Source organism: Zingiber officinale, chromosome 4A (genome assembly GCF_018446385.1).
Source record: "Zingiber officinale cultivar Zhangliang chromosome 4A, Zo_v1.1, whole genome shotgun sequence".
NCBI classification, from domain to species: domain Eukaryota; kingdom Viridiplantae; phylum Streptophyta; class Magnoliopsida; order Zingiberales; family Zingiberaceae; genus Zingiber; species Zingiber officinale.
In genome coordinates, this window is record NC_055992.1 from 6,174,339 (window position 1) to 6,191,683 (window position 17,345).

At 36.7% G+C, this 17,345-nt stretch overlaps 1 protein-coding gene across 2 annotated transcripts; it reads left to right on the forward strand.

Moving 5' to 3' along the window:
• Positions 1 to 3,588: 3,588 nt before the first annotated feature.
• On the forward strand, positions 3,589 to 17,286 carry LOC121969407 (mitogen-activated protein kinase 2-like). Of its 2 annotated transcripts, XM_042519505.1 has the most exons (6): positions 3,590 to 3,973; positions 7,251 to 7,380; positions 13,144 to 13,281; positions 15,589 to 15,921; positions 16,641 to 16,824; positions 16,902 to 17,286. In XM_042519505.1, exons 1-6 carry the CDS (start codon positions 3,807 to 3,809, stop codon positions 17,072 to 17,074), a joined length of 1,125 nt encoding a protein of 374 aa, XP_042375439.1. In that variant the 5' UTR covers positions 3,590 to 3,806; the 3' UTR covers positions 17,075 to 17,286. The 2 variants fall into 2 exon arrangements, with proteins under 2 accessions (XP_042375438.1, XP_042375439.1); XM_042519504.1 differs by lacking the exons at positions 16,641 to 16,824; positions 16,902 to 17,286 and adding an exon at positions 16,120 to 16,629 and having other exon boundaries at positions 3,589 to 3,973.
• The last annotated feature ends 59 nt before the right edge of the window (positions 17,287 to 17,345 follow it).

The following is a 17,345-nucleotide window of genomic DNA, read 5'->3' on the forward strand; positions in this document are numbered from 1 at the left end:
GAAGAGTACATCGATGAACGAGAAAGACATGCGCGATGTTTGAGAGACAAAAAGCTGGGAGGAAGCCTGCTCGAGGAGAAGGTCGGAATTAGATTTGGATGAGCTCAATTCCGGACTACCGGAGCATCACCCAAGCGAACGAGATTGAAGAAGATCATCTTAAAGGTTGATTTTGAAAACATGAGACACCTCACTTGTATGGAGGCGCCTTGAAGCAAAGGAGCAAGGGCGCCTTGGGATTGTCTAAACCGCCTTGAACAAAAAAGGCACGAAAGAGCCTCTAGTGAGATTGAAGGCACCTCAAGCAAAGGCTCGAAGGCGCCTTTAATGACCTTGAAGGTGCCTCTAACCAGTTGGTAGCCGTTAGACTACTGTTGAGAAGATGATAAATGTTTATCCTCTTGGAGACACCCTGGATCCCCTTGGAGGCACTTCCAAGCAACGATCACTTTTTCCCAGAGGCTATAAAAAATCCCATGGAGTTAGGAATTATTCAACAACTTCGGTATTCACTTCCTAGTTACTTTTTGAGCTATCAAATAGTGTAAGAGGCTTTTCTGTTGATCCTGTCTGAAAGTGGGAAGGTGGAAAGTTGGGGATGTGGCGGCTTCATTGATCGGCTGTAGACCTCGCTCCACTCTACAAAATAAGTAACGTCAGTGCCGAGCCAGGGAAAAGGTCTTCGACGTTAATACTCCGACGCTTAAGTCAGTCAATCACCGGAATAGTGAAAGAAAGTGGAGCAATAGTAACCTTAGTGCAAACAGTGAATAACGTGTACATCCGCTGGTGATTAACCCCCCCCCCCCCCCTCTCTTTTATATAGAGTCCTGGTGGATGCAAACAAACTCGATGCATCCGAGGGATGAGAAGGTAAGAAAGAGTACATCGATGGACGAGAAAGACATGCGTGATGTTTGAGAGATAAGAAGCCGGGGAAGAAGCCTGCTCGAGGAGAAGGTCGGAGTTGGATTTGGATGAGCTCAATTTTGGACGACTGGAGCATCACCCAAGTGAATGAGATAGAAGAAGATCATCTTAAAGGTTGATTTTGAAAACTTGAGACACCTCACTTGTATGGAGGCACCTTGAAGCAAAAGAGCAAGGGTGTCTATAATGACCTTGAAGGCGCCTCCAACCAGTCAGTAGCCATTAGACTACTGTTGAGAAGATGATAAATGTTTATCCTCTTGGAGACACCCTGGATCCTCTTGAAGGTACTTCCAAGCAATGGTCATTTTTTTTCCAGAAGCTATAAAAAATCTCATGGAGTTAGGAATTATTCAACAATTTTGGTATTCACTCCCTAGTTACTTTTTGATCCATCAAAGAGTGTAAGAGACTTCTCCACTGATTTTGTTCAAAAGTGGGAAGGTGAAAGATGGGGATGTGGCGGCTTCGTTGACTGACTGTAGACCTCGCTCTACTCTATAAAACAAGTAACGTCGGTGCTGAGCCAAGGAAAGGGGTTCTCGGCGTTAGCCCTCCGACGCTCAAGTCAATCACTAGAATAGTGAAAGAATGTGAAGCAACAGTAACCCTAACGCAAACATTGAATAACGCGTACATTCGCCCTTTATATAGAGTCCTGGTGGGCGATGTGTACGTTCCTCGAGACATGTGCACATTCTCCAATATATCTTATGAAAGGACCTGTCAGGAAAGTACCTCTGACACTATACCTTAACAGGTCATGCATATCCTTGACAAAACAATAGAAACTTCCACCGTACGATCCGCCTGTCGACCATGCCTCGTGTCAACGACACTATCTCCGAGAAGGATATCAAGAGATACGACCATAGTCTTGCTGCTTGGTCGAGCGGGATAACCGCTCGGCCAAGACTCCTCCGCTCTGTTGGTCTCAGTTGCTCTTCCTTGTGCTGACTGTGTAGTAGCGTGACCTCCTCATTTGGATAAGCTCTTCGGTCTCCTTAGCTTCCTGTTGCTCCACATTGAGCGTTTGATTATCTTATCATATTATCCCAAACTGGACTGGTGGTCTGCTCGGACATGTCTCCCGTTGGTCGGGCATTGATTGTCTCGTCCGACTGTTGCAATCGTCTTTCGTTCAACCCTTTGACACCCTGCTACTGACCATCTTGACTTTGACCTCCACCTTAGCAGTTGACCCCATGCTAAGTGGACCTCCCTATATTGCTGCATCATCCGCCTTTAACGAATGAGATTTTTCTAATGCTTTCATCTGTTTGGATTAATAACTATTTAGATTGTAATCAAATAATCTCTAATGTCTCTTACTCATTTCCTTAAGTTGTTTTTCATATTATATTTATTACTTGTGTTAGATTACTTAATTATCTTGGCTAAAGTTCTGAGTAAGAGAATTTTTTTAACTCTCCTTGTAGGTTATTCACCCATCTCTAGTCGACCTATCGCAACTAATAATTATTAGTACTATTAAATGGGCCAATGACATTCTAACAAGTTGGGAAATTCTCAATTCAATCCCAGATGAGTTAGGCGGGTCAAGCCAACGAGCTCGTAAATATATAGAAAATGATGAAAATTTTTAAATTTAGATTATGAATTAATCAGGTCAAGCTTATGAATTCATTGAGTTTTACATTTTAACTTTAAATTTCAAAAAAATTTGTTCTCAACCGGCAGGGCAACCCGAACCCACCAAAGATTGATCCGTACGGATGCAAGCCCATGCAGATCGACCTATCTAGATCTGTTATAAAATAGTTTGATAAAATCTTAACTTATTTTTTTAAAAAATTATTAGACAGAACAAATCAATCCGACCGATCCATCCGATTCAAATTAACTACTCTACAAGTTATGACCAACACGATTACTATAGAATCATATTGAACAAGACATAATCTTAAAAAAAAATTATAGGCCTAATAGGTCTATACTGTGTCCACTCGAACATGGAGCATTATCTTTGGATCCAACAAAGTTCTTTCGGATGGATTTAATTGTTAGCGCATGAAATATTATCATCATGAGATCTAGAATTCGAACGGGACATTGAGGACGAATATATTCATCTTTTGATACCATCATTATCTTTTGATCCAACAAAAATCCACCACTACAAAAGGCAAAAAAGACTAGAACGACTTTAGCTAGATAAATAAAAATATATTTAAGTTTCAAAGTCGTAACACTGAATTTGATCAACGTTGGATAGCCACGAGATGGTTGACTGTACTTCTCTTGCATACGGCGACTACAATTATTTATTTATTTATATATTTTTAAAAAACCAATGTAGTTGTATTATGTGACCACATCACCTTTTATTTACATTTTTTTTACGACAATTCAAACTATTTCAAAATAGCTAAAATGAACGGGTGTCCGTGCAAATATTGTCGACCCTCGCCTTTTTCTTTTCTTTTTAATCCGATAAATACCATCATTTTGCATAATTACCATCAGCTAACTCATGACTATTGACATGCATTTTTGTTCACAGTAAGTTTGATATTAATGAAGAATATTTTATTTATATTTTATAAACTATTAAGAGTAACATGTAATATTTTAAATTATGAGAAAAAAAGGCAAACGGCAATTTTTCCTCCAATAAATATAATGAATAATTAGATTGTCTTTGCAGTGTTTGGACGGAAGTTTCGTCGCAGTCAACAATCTCGCACGAGACAGCACAAGGAGCGCAGAGGAAAGCAAGCTCCGACTTCTCGTTTCGCGATCACGGGAATCCCCTTTCCTCCTTGCCTTTTACCCTTCGCCCTGCCTTCTCCTTCACAAGATCCGGCCTTAACCTCTCCCTTTTTCCTCGCATCGCTGCTGGAGCAGCCCTTGGCATGGAGTCCGCCTCCGCCGCCGCCTCTGGGGAGGGCAACATCAGGAGAATCCTCACCCACGGCGGACGATACGTCCAGTACAATGTGTACGGAAACATATTCGAGGTCACCGCGAAGTACGTGCCCCCGCTTCGCCCCATCGGCCGCGGCGCCTATGGCATCGTTTGGTGAGTCTAAAAGCTCCCACCTTCGTACTTTCTCTCTGTTTGTTTTTCTTTTTTGCTCTGTGTCTGGATTGTGGTGGCTGGAAGGGTGAAGAGAGAGTGGGTTCTATTACGACGATTCTTGATACAATAGCATTGACTTGGCATTATGAAGGAGATAGATCCAAAGAGTGTTCTTGAGGCAACAATTATATATTGTAGCAAAATACGACACTTCTGTACCGGCGATAGTGAGACGATCTTGAAATCGAATATTTCCAAAGAAAGCTTTCAGGCTTGGGATGATAGGCAGCAAGTCTCTTTCTTCACCTGTTCTATTTACCAGATGTTGTGGTTGAGTTTACATACATTTGGGAACCCTAGTTTTTATCTCGAAATCTTTGCGGAATGGGTTATTCATGCCATCTGTATAATTCAGCTACTGCTTTCTGTGAGCATCTCGAAATCTTTGCGGAATGGGTTATTCATGCCATCTGTATAATTCAGCTACTGCTTTCTGTGAGCTTTTTCTTACTGTCTGATCATATTAGTGGGTTTTTGTCTATGATGATTGATGCACAATTAGCATGCTAGTCTTTTCCTATTTTACTTGGCAACCCAACATGCGATTTTATGGTCTACTGAAAATAGTGGCTACTTGTAGTGGGACCTTTTTCTGCATATTTAGTATTTGAAGATTGCTGATTTTGTTCTTGGGCTAGTCAACTTACTATGTTTAAATTAAGTGTTTCATGAGTCTGTTTTGTTCTTTTGTTGTGGTTGACTATAGCTACATCAATCCCTAGCTGGCTGATTTTGTTCTATTTCCCCTCATGATGAGATATAAAACATGTGCTTGGATATTGAGTGCTGGTAAAGCATAAATAGTTTCAGGTGATTTGATGGTGCTTGTTCCTTTTGACAAAGGATTAGTATGTTTTGATCAATTTCAAGTGTCCTGGGTTGACATATAGTATACAAAGCGAGACAACATTTGTCCCCTTACAAAATTTCCATCATAAATTTCTCTATATGGTGCAAAACTTCATACACAAGCTCTTTGTTTTATCAAAATTTATCATTTGGCTTTTGTTACAACCCTTGTGATGATTGGTGAAAAATCTAGAGGGTGTGTGTGTGTAGAGGGGGTGAATAGTGATTCTTCCGTGATGGTAGTTCGTGCTCTTTCTAATGGCTTAGCAAGGTCTAATGGAATTGGTTAGCTCAACTGAAATCAACGGAAATAAAACAATTAGAACACACCCATGCTAATACGTCTGATATACGTGGTTCAAAACTTTTGTTCCTACTCCACGACTTATGAGCCTTCGGTGGGTTACTTTTGAAAGGCCCACTAGCTTTTTTCTTTCTTAAACTTCTTTCAAAGGCGGAGAAAGCTCTTACACGGTGATTACAATAAAGCTTAGAATGAGAGGAAGAGAGTGTACAATTGAGCTCAAATGATGGAAAATATAGGCTGTGAATGTTAGCTTCAATTTGCTCCCTTTGACCTCTTTATATAAGCTTCAAACACCTTTAGTTATTCTTTACCATTATGTCATGCTGATGCCAATCAGTTGATTGAAATATACTATTACTCGCTTGATGTACTATAGTCATCAGCTTATCAGACCGTTGTTGCTTGTCAGAGTAACGACTCTCTTTAGCTAACGACTCTCTTCAGCTTTTCTATTGTAGCATCATAGGGTAGGAAGTTGCCATATTCATTGACTGATCAACTTGAGTTATTTGTTGGTAACCACCTTTAGTTGACTAGAATGTCTCATCAGCAGACTGACCCAGACTCAACAGCTTGTCTATTCGCTGGCTAATTCACTTGAATCAGCTACTTGGTTGACTCCTCCACTAGGCAATTGAAGACCTCTTCTAGTCAATTAGATTGTCAGCTACAACCATCCTAGTGGTTGAACCTTTGCATAAGTTGAAGATTTCCTTTTCGTAGTTACGATCTCTCAACTCATTTAAGAGTTTACCTTACAACTTCTTCATCATGAGGACAAAAAAAAAAAGAAAGAAAAATTGGAGAGAGGGAAAAATTTGAAAAACTTTCTCTAGATTTTCTCTATGTTGCTCTCTTTCAAATAAAAATTATTTTCAAATTTATTTTAATTTATATTTTTTACCTTAGGAAAATCACCCCTCCCTTTTGGCTTTGGTAAAGAAAACAATTAGAACGAAATAATTTCTTTTGGTAAGGTTTCTCCGCCCTTCCCTATCAATTTCCTTTATAAGAACAAGGGATAAATGTATGCCTTGTTGACCCTGCTCTTTTTTTTTTTTCTCCTTTAGCTCCTTGTCTTACCAATCAACTTGACCAGGTGCCTATCCCAATATTTATTAGTTTTCATCAAAAGGATAAAAGGATTTTAATCGTTTTACTTATACTCTACAATACTTTTAAGCATGTAAGTAGGAGCCACAACAAGTAGGGTACTCATGACTTTCTCCCTGCCCATATGCTTACCCACTTGGTACACCTATATCCCTACTCATCTCATACATTATGGAGATCTGTTCCATTGCTACCTATGGGTACTCGATAAACCCGTATTTGACATTTAACATATCTCGATACCTCTATTTAAATACAATGACAAATTTGACCTCTAAAATTAATTAATTGAATCTATCAAAGGTAAAATATCTCTAGAAGTATGTAAGTCAAGATTCAATAATGATATCCCCTACAAAATCACAAAATTCATCAAATTTATGTAGAACATACATGATAAATCTTGCAAATATGGAAATAAATAAAACTATATATGGCTACCCATACCTCAAAACCATCCATACCCATGTATTCTGCCATTTCACTTAAACTCTTCCTATGCTTGTTTCACACCTACTTGAACCTCATTAAACAAGTTGGATAGTCATGATTATCTGATAAATCTGCCCTAATGCAGCCCAATATATAAGAAGGGTTGATACCATGCTCTCACTGTGTATGCTCTACCAAATATAACTCATCAGCTTTCAGAATAGTAAAGTTATAATCAAATAGTTCATATTTTTTGTCTATGCTGCAACAGCTGGTTGGGAAAAGCATTTGGGTTCTGTATTGATTTGTTTCGCTTAAAATTTCTTGGTTATTTTCTAGTTGTGTCTTTTCAATAAATACTTCTGCAAGCAATTTTCAAAGTCAGGATGTCATTATGGGATTTTTTTTCTTCACTTTTTTGCTGCAGAATAATTTACTTTTTGATGAAGCTATTGATATACTTTTTCTTCTAAACTGCCAATATTGAATGGAGTTATTGGTTCTCCTGGTTTCTAGTGCTGCAGTAAATTCCCAGACGAATGAAGAGGTTGCCATAAAGAAGATTGGCAATGCATTTGATAACAGAATTGATGCCAAAAGAACCTTGCGAGAAATCAAACTTCTTCGGCACATGGAACATGAGAATGTAAGTTGAGTGCAAATTCAGCATGATTTCTTCAGTCTAGATTCTCTAGGGCTGTTTATGGCACTGAGGCGCTTCAACTGAATTACAATTTTTTTCCTGGTTCTCTTTCCATACGTTACTCATTGTCATTAGTTCACGTTAGTTTAGTTTTAAAAAAGAAATATTCACATTAGTTTTACATTTTGTTTGACTTCTGATAAATGATAATCATCTGCTTCATAACCATTTTCCAACATTCATCACTTCATAACATTGAGGTTAAGAATTACAACCAAGTAGAAATTAATAATCTAATATGCATTCATGTTCATAGATCACAATGAAGGATAGATATTCCTTTTGCTAAATGCTAATTCAGTGCTTCATTTATTCGTGAGATCTTCTAGCATTCCATCTGGAATACTTAATGTGGCTTCAATTATTTTAAAATCTTTTAGCATTTAGCCAAGAACACTTCATATGATCTTTTTGTATTCTAATTTTAACCATAGAGTGCAACCATAATTGAAATGTATACACTTGTCTCACACTATGGGATAATAAGAAGAGATATATTTTACTTTCCAGAGGAGCAGCTGCATAGAGAGAAGTAATTGTGAGGTTGAGATTGGTATCATTTTCTTTTGCTTATTCTTAATGTCCGCTGGTTATGTCCTTCTAAAACTTCTGAGAAGATATTGCGTTTGCCCGAACTAGTATTGGACAATTAAAATGCAAAGCAATGTCAATCAATTTGTAAACTCTTGTTTAAGGTTGATTGTGACCTAATTGTGAACAAAGCAAAGAATGCAAATAGAATGTAAAAGATAATACAAAGCGAAGGAGAGAAAGTGGTAGTCGCAAAAGGAGACTAGCAGATTGTATTACCAAGAAACTTAGGTTTACAAAAGAAAAGAAAATATAAATAGACAATAAAATAATAATAAAAGACTAATCTACCCTTATATAATAATAATTATCATATACTAACATCCCCCTCAAACTCACGATGCATTAACAGAAAACATTGAGAGTTTGTTAACCAGAAATTGAAACCGTGCAGTGGAATGCGCCTTGGTGAGCAAGTCTGCAATTTGTATGGAAGATAAGACAAATGACAAAGTGATGGTGCCATTCTGATAGTGATGGCGAGTGAAATGACAATCAATCTCGATATTCTTGGTGTACTCATGAAAGACAGAATTGTGAGTAATTTGAATGACATTGGAGTTGCCACAATGCATAGGGGTAGGGTTCAAGAGAAAAACACCCATATCAACAAGTGGCCAACGTAACCAAACAATTTCAACAGTAGTAGAGGCCATAGCATGATATTCTGCTTCGGTAGAAGAACGAGAGACATCATCTTGCTTTTTACTCTTCTGAGATAAGAGAATCTCCTAAGAAAACACAATATCCTATGGTAGACTTACGATCTGTAGAATCACCACCCCAATCTGCATCTGAATAGGTATGCAACTCGAAGGTAGAAGTAGAAGGATAAAGAAGACTATGAAACTGGGTATCTCGAAGATATTGAAGGATGCAAAGCACAACTCCCCAATGTACTGAAGTGGGAGAAGTAACAAACTGACTGACAATATGTACAACATAAGCAATGTTAGGTCTAGTGATGATGAGATATACTAGACTGCCAACTAGAGTGCGATATAAAGATGGATCTGGCAAGGGAATACCATAGTACCGAGCATTAACCTCAAGCGGAGTATCAATGAGTGTCAGTTAAATGAGCTTGCTTCAGAATGTCACCAACATATTTGGATTGCGAGAGAAGATAACCACAAGGAGAATAAGCTACTTCAAGTCCCAAAAAATAACGCAGAGGACCTAAATCTTTCATGTCAAACTCACGAACCAAATGTAATTTCAACCCTTCTATTCCACTTAAATCATCCTCTGTAATAATCATATCATCAACATAAAGAGAGAGTAATGTGTGACTTGACGAAGTACAACGAACAAAAAGAGCAGAGTCATGCTGGCTAGGAAGAAAACTAAGAGATCCAATCACAATGGATAACTTGTCAAACCAAGCTCGAGGAGCTTGTTTAAGGTCATAAAGAGCCTTCTTTAGTCTGCAAACTTCACCAGGGTTGTGAGTGACACCTGGTGGAGGAACCATGTAGACTTCTTTTTGAAGATTTCCATTTTAAAAAACATTTTTAACATTCATCTGGAAAATAGACCATTGATGAACTGATGCAACTGCAATGAGAGTACGAATAGTAACACTGGTGCAAAGGCTTTCTCATAATCCTTACCAGACCGTTGAGAAAATCCTTTAGTAACCAAACGAGCTTTATACCGCTCGACTGACCCATCAGATTTAGTTTTGATCTTATACACCCATTGAGAACCAATCACACGCTTCCCCAAAGGAAGAGGAACAAGATCCAAAGTACCTGTTTGATACAAAGTAGAAAGTTCTTCTGCCATACCCTACTGCCAAAGAAGATCAAGAACAGCCTCTCTATAAGAGGAGGGCTTAGTTGGTGAATATAAGCCAAAAAAAAACAAAGAAGAAAAAGAATCAGAATAAGTAGAATACACAAAATCATGCAATTCAGTAGACATACGAGATCGTTGAGGGTAACGAGAAGGAGGATCCGCTATCACAGGAGCAGAGGGATTAGCGGGGAACTGATAACCAGAATCTGTATGAGTGTTAATCCTGCAAGTAGCATCATTAGAAGAAGAGGTACTATAGTGGTCTGATTGTGAGGAAACATGAGATGACGTATCATCAGAGTCAGTGCAAAAACGATCAATATGAGTGAGATCTCAGATTTTCGAAGATTAGTAGTCTTAGAGGGAATTGAATAGAATGGGATGTGTTTAAGAAAAATAACATGACGCGAGACATAGAGTTTTTGACTAAATGGATCATAACATCTATATCCCTTTTGACCTTCGCCATAGCCAAGAAAAACACAAAGAGTGGACCAAGAACTAAGCTTACTACATTCATCATGAGAACGGAGGTCACAACATGTGGATCCAAAAACTCTTTGGACAGAATAATCAGGAACAGAACCATGTAGTTTTTCAAAATGAGACAAATTGGATGTAATAGAAGATGGAATTCTATTGATAAAATGAACTGCAGTAAGAATAGCTTCGCCCCAGAACTCGCTAGGAACATAAGTAGATAACAGGAGAGAACGTGCAGTTTCAACAATATGTTTATATTTTCTTTCAGCAGCACCGTTTTGTTCAGGAATGTTAGTACAAGTGATGAAGTGTACCATCTGAGGCAAGTAGTTCATAAAAAAGATTGGATGTATATTCTCCACTTAAATCACATTGAAAGCATTTAATAACTGCATTATGTTGAGTTTTTACCATGGCACAAAACATTTGATAGATACTAGGGAAATTAGAACGATGTTTCATAAGATAAACCCAAGTGTAACGAGTACAATCATCAATAAAGGAAACATAGTAATGGGATCCACCAAGTGTACGAATAGGAGATGGACCCCACACATCAAAATGAACTAACTCAAATGGTGCAAGAGAAACAGAGATATTTCTATAGAAAAGTAAAGCAGAGAATTTTGCCAATTTACAGCCACAACAATATGAAATATCATGAGTTTGCAATTTTTCTAAATGTCCTTTAGAAGCTAAGTATTTCAAACGAGAAGAAGAAACATGCTCAAGATAAGAATGCCACGAATAAATATTAGAAGAAGTAGAGCTTAACCGAAAGGATGACAGATCAACACTAGAAGCTGCAACATTTGGAACTTTCAACTCTTCTAATACATATAGTCCCCCGCCTACGACCTATCCCAATCAGCTTTTGGGATTGCGGATCCTGCACATAATTGGAAGATGGAGTAAAAGAAATTGAGAAACCAGAATCACATAATTTGACAAAATTCAAAGTAAGATTAGGAATATGATATACATTAGATAGAGATAAATTAAAAGTATAAATAGAGCCAACACCAACTAATGACATGGGAGAACCATCGGCTGTCATGACCAACACAAACGGTGATGAATTTATAGATATAAAAAAATTGACATTAGGCGACATATGACGCGAAGCTCCAAAATCAAAGATCCAGATAGGGGAATGTATACCTGAGGTACCACTAGAGGACAAACCTATGGGAGAAGAGGCAGACATGATATGCGGCTAAGATGCAAGGAACTTTTGAAACTGTTCGGTAAGAGCAACGATTATGGCATTGGTTGATTGTGTCACTCTAGAGTTTGTAAGAGGAACTGTTGCTGCCATATTGGGCGCTCCAGGTTTAAGGAATCATTGTTGCGGTTGACTACCGAATTTCCATGGAGATGGCAAAATCAATAGTCACGTTTTTTTGTCGTCAAGTGGACTTAAAGAACTCAAAATCCGATCTCCACCGTTCAAAATGTAGCCCTGGATGTGAGGAACGTTCTCTCAAAGTTTCAAGGTGATCCAACGGTTGAAACTCAAGAAAATACAATTCTTCTACAGCCACCTCAAATAATTCCGAAAATAAAACTATTCCACGGTTCACCAAGAGAGGAGATGGATTGACTCTGATACCATGTGAATAAAGCAAAAATGCAAATAGAATGTAAAAGATAATACAAAATGAAGGAGAGAAAGAGGTAGCTGCAAAAGGAGACTAGCAAATTGTATTACCAAGAAACTTATAAATAGACAATAAAGTAATAATAAAAGACTAATCTACCCCTATATAATAATAATTTATCATATACTAACACTAATCTCATGATAATTCATTAATTATCTTTTGGTCGGTCCCTTTTGGTCAATTGACTGATGGTTGTGCCCTTGTTTTCTATGTTTCCTATCTTAATTAGTAGTCATGATAAAGAAGCTTACGTGTTATTTTATAAATATTTATTATTTGTCTGTTGGTCTTTAGTACTTTTATTCATTTTCTCTCTAAAATGATGAGCACAACAGACCCATTGAGGCATTTCTATGAATTAGAAGATGATGAAATGTAGAGCATTATGAACTCTACTCTAGAATGACAGCATCAAGCCAACCATGGTTTGGGCATCCCACATAATTTACTTTATTATAGTTGACCATGGTTCCATTTTTATCTATGGTTTCTGCTTCTAACTATGCCTCTTTTCAACTCATATCTTCAAAGAGATTGGTAGAGGTGCTGTATTGATATTGCTTTCTTTGTTTGGAATAAAATTCTTCTCTACATATAGATTGATTCAGGCACGTTTGTTTCATATAATTTAGCATCCAGAGTTGTTTCCTATAAACAGGTCTTAGTTCTTTTGTTTTGGTTTTAGCAAGTTAATAACTTAGGGTTGACAGGTCATTTCTAGCAAAAGGAATGGGATGGTATTGCTACTTGCTGCATGTGTAATCTTCTATATTGTGGTTGAGTAGTATTCTGTCCTACTTGGAGAAATAACTAAACTGATTCTGCATTTATCAGGAAAATATGATTTGTGTTGAAACTTTTTCCTGCAAGCTCTGGATTCAGATAGCCAGTTAAAGAACTGCAGAATCTAGTTATTAATGTCGTGTCTTAGTATTCCACTTTTTCTCAATAACATATTTCTAGAAGATTCTTGCCAAATTATGCTTATTATCATTTTTAACTTACTCTTTTGGTTTGACTGAATTATATCTAGACTTTGCAAAATAAATATTTTCTGCCATTCACATCCTTGCTTGATAATTGTTGCTGAGTTACTCTGTAATTGAATTTTCATTCTTGCCAAGAGTATCTGTCTTAAAATTCAGAATTTAACAATCTTTTTTTGTAGGTTATTGCAATTAAGGACATCATACGCCCTCCAAATAGGGAAAACTTCAATGATGTTTACATCGTTTATGAATTAATGGATACTGACCTTCACCAGATAATACGCTCCAATCAAGCATTGACAGATGACCATTGCCAGGTTTGATGCTAGCAATCTCTGCATGCAAGATTTGCTTGAAAGAGGAATATAATGTTGTTTTAGTCCTATGCAATATTTAAGATGATCATATAGGTTTTTGATGAATCTTAAAATTGACATCCTTGTTCAGCCAAAAAAATACCCTTCTTGCTTAGTTAGTGGGTGTTTTAAGAGTAGTACACTTCATTAAACTAAGAACAATCAATCCTTTCTGTGGTTTCTAATAAAGTTCTCCAAGGTTTTTATATTTGACTCACCTTGCCGCTTTATCTACTGTACCTGTAACTGTCAATGCATGCTGTTCTTAAAAGGCTAATGTGCTTATTCCTTTGCAATGAAGTTTCTTTGTTTTCCAAACACCTTAATATTTCTCTTTCATCAAGTAGAACACCTGACATCTGGATTACAGTTATGATGAATCTCTTGTTTGAAATAAAAGGTCTTTTTTGGCATATATTGGAGGCACAGCTACCAGTATTAATATTATCTTATATTGGTAAAGGCAGCAAATGATTCCAAATGTCTGTCAACAACTATACCCTTAAACAATCTCCTTGCCAAATGAGCTATCTAGTTGATACAAATTATAAATGAAACTAGAAAAGAGTTTCCATCCCAATTAGAAGGGTCATATTTGGAGATCTCATTCATTTTTTAGATTGTTGCCATACACTAAAAGAATTAAATAGCACATGCAATAACAAAAATACTTTAGAAAAGTATCACATGGGGAATTCCATTTTCTATTTCTATGAATAATGGAATTAATCTTTTAAGTTCTTTAATAATTCATTTTAACATATAGTCATATACACTTCATCTAACAATTATCCAGGCAATCTGACATTGTTGCATCAAATAATTGTGAAATAGTAAGAAGTAAGTTTCCAGGTCTCTTAAATGATCTAAAACTACCAGACATTGTATTCTCTTTTTATTGACCATAGAAGATATTGATGATAACATTGGGAATATATCCAAATCTTTGTTCTCGACTTAATCTCTAATTTAGTACTTCCCTTCTGTTATGACTAGTTTCTTTTGACACCCAGTTCATCTAGAGGTACTTTCTTGATCTTCTACTCCATTTCTGAAAATGCTTCACTTATTATATACATCTTTCTTACACTAACAGCAATGTTTAGATTTTAATTATTCTTATGCCTTTTGCAGTTTGACCTTTACATCATTCCCAAACCTTGTTAGATGATTATGAAATATATGCTCAAGAAATTGGCTTGTGATTTTCTTCTCCCACCAGTTATTGTTCTACTAAAGTTAAATTGCTAAAACATACTTCATTTACTACATTCTGTTTAGACTTTGCTGCAGCCATTCAAGGTTTAAAATTTCTGTATCGATGCCACTTTGGTATTAGCTTGAAACACTTTCATCTCAGCACCAAATCTGCCAACACTGACATGATTCTGACCATGCTACATGTTCTTGGTTCACCTTTTGATCACCTCCTATTTCATTTCTTTAATTCTGAAAACATGGATATAGCAGTTTTACTGTCAGTTGAATTAAAATATTTATAGAAATAGAAAAGTAAAACAAACATAATTATATGCGTAGTTATTTAGAATTAGATCTAAGTTAGTTTTAAACAATCTAAATTGGATTCCGTGTGGTTTACATTTTTCTGCTTGATATGGGTGGGCAGAAACTTCTCATTTTTGCTGTGATGATTGATCTCAATTTGGGTTCCTAGGCAAATACATATCACTCGTACCGATTGATTGAAATTTTAAACCATGCTTTGAGTAGTTATCTTTTCAAGATATAATTAATCATGTGGTGAGATGGTATACACATGTTCAAGGCCAGTCAAGCATATCACTCGTACTGATTAAATGGATTACAAATTAGTGATAGAGGGAACATTAACAGTATTATAGTCTTACATAGAACATAAGATTCATGTAGCTGATCTCAAATTTTGAGATAGGCATATCACTCGTACTGATGGATTGAAATTTTAAACCATGCGTTGAGCAGTTATCTTTTCAAAGATATAACTAATCATGTTTTGAGATGGTATAAACATGTTCAAGGGCGATCAATATATTCCTTTGGTAGAATTAAATTGATTAAACTGAAAGTTGAGATTAGTGATAGAGGGAACATTAATTGTAATAGTCTTGCATTGACCGTAAGATTCTTGTAGCTGACATCAAATTGTTCAAATAAATTCAGTTCAGTTATGAAAATGTTAATCAGTGTAATTTTCTGTTGTATTGCTGCATGGGAACTTGCAATTCTAACTAGCATCTTTTGTTTCTTGACATTATCTATTATTGGCAGTTCTTTCTCTATCAGTTACTAAGAGGGCTGAAATATGTGCACTCTGCAAATGTTCTGCACCGTGATCTTAAGCCTAGCAATCTGCTCTTAAATGCAAATTGTGACCTCAAGATCGGAGACTTTGGATTGGCAAGAACAACATCTGAGACAGATTTCATGACAGAATATGTAGTCACTAGGTGGTACCGAGCACCCGAATTGCTCCTCAATTGTTCAGAGTATACTGCTGCTATTGACATCTGGTCTGTGGGGTGCATACTTGGTGAAATTGTGACTAGAGAACCTTTATTTCCAGGAAAAGACTACGTCCATCAATTAAGACTAATAACTGAGGTAAATTCTGCATTCAACTCTTAAATATTTATTAAATTTTCTTTTATTTTCATACAACGTTTACTCATAGATGGATCTTCTTCAAGTAAATTGCACCTGTTTTTTTACTAGGGTTTCAGTTTAGTGATGTTTAGGTTAGATTTTTTTTCCCCCTCTTTCTGCTTGGTCATTACTAACCATCCTCAGTGCATCTTACAGCAAAAGTATTCTACATCAATAGAAAGTGCCTTTATTCCATTTCATGGGGTGGATCAAGTGATCGCTGAGTGTTGACTTTTAACTGAGTTAAGCCTTTCTCAATAAGTTGATGAATGATTAGTTTCTTGCTTGCTTTTGCTGCATTTGTTTCTCGGCCATATCACATTTAGCATATATATTGGTTGGTTATGTACCATGCTACCCAATGTATACTTCCAAACATCAATAAGCCAAATATGGATATATCTTCCCAATTAACATCCCAACTAGCATTCCTATATTTGCAATTGTCCAACTACAGTGAAACTCAGGCATCATTGAATCAAGATGTCTTGTGTGTATGATTATTATTCTCTTATCTGAAAAATCTCTTGCTCATGAGATTACAAGCCTCTCTAGATTGGTCAGTATACCTATAAGGACACGTATGCCAATTTGTTCTGAACCTAATAATTTTCTTACAATAACTTTCTTCTCATAGCTAATAATTTGACACTTCCATTGCATTTTCACATGGTAAGTTAATAGGTTCACCTGATGACTCAAGCCTCGGATTTCTCCGTAGTGACAATGCCCGTAGATACGTGAGACAACTTCCTCAGTATCCGAAGCAAGATTTTCGTACTAGGTTTCCCACTATGTCAAGTGGAGCCATTGATTTGCTTGAGAAAATGCTTGTATTTGATCCAAGCAAGAGAATCACAGGTAATAATTCTAGCTGTTTTACTTAAAGAGCTGTTTCCTATTTCAAGTGTACATTCAAATATATCTTGTCCTGCCAGTTGACAAAGCTATTTGCCATCCATACTTGGCATCTCTCCACGTCATCAACGATGAACCTGTTTCCCCCACTCCATTCAGTTTCGACTTCGAACATCCATCCTACACTGAAGAGGATATCAAAGAACTCATTTGGAGAGAATCACTGAAGTTCAACCCAGATCCACTTCGTTAGAAAAGAATACACGACCTCAATGTTCTCAATTGTAATTATGATCAGTACTCAAGCCTTCTCTAGCTTAGTGTTACTAGTCATTTGGTAACACATCGAAAATAAGTTAACTCAATATTCGTATCCAAGCAGTGTTTTAAATGCCCTTCTATATTTGTCATCGAGAACCTTGCGCTGTTTTCACGTGTAATGTAGTGTTTCTTTTCTTCGCTCTACTATCGACTGCAAATGGTTGTTAATTGTAACTCCTTCATGTTCTTGTGAAGAAATAGTC

Bases quoted from the DNA above. Each gene is read 5' to 3' on its own strand.
- LOC121969407 (XM_042519505.1), top strand. From the start codon at position 3,807: ATGGAGTCCGCCTCCGCCGCCGCCTCTGGGGAGGGCAACATCAGGAGA. The intron at 3,974-7,250 runs GTGAGTCTAAAA...CCTGGTTTCTAG, and splicing joins GGCGCCTATGGCATCGTTTG to TGCTGCAGTAAATTCCCAGA. The intron at 7,381-13,143 runs GTAAGTTGAGTG...CTTTTTTTGTAG, and splicing joins GGCACATGGAACATGAGAAT to GTTATTGCAATTAAGGACAT.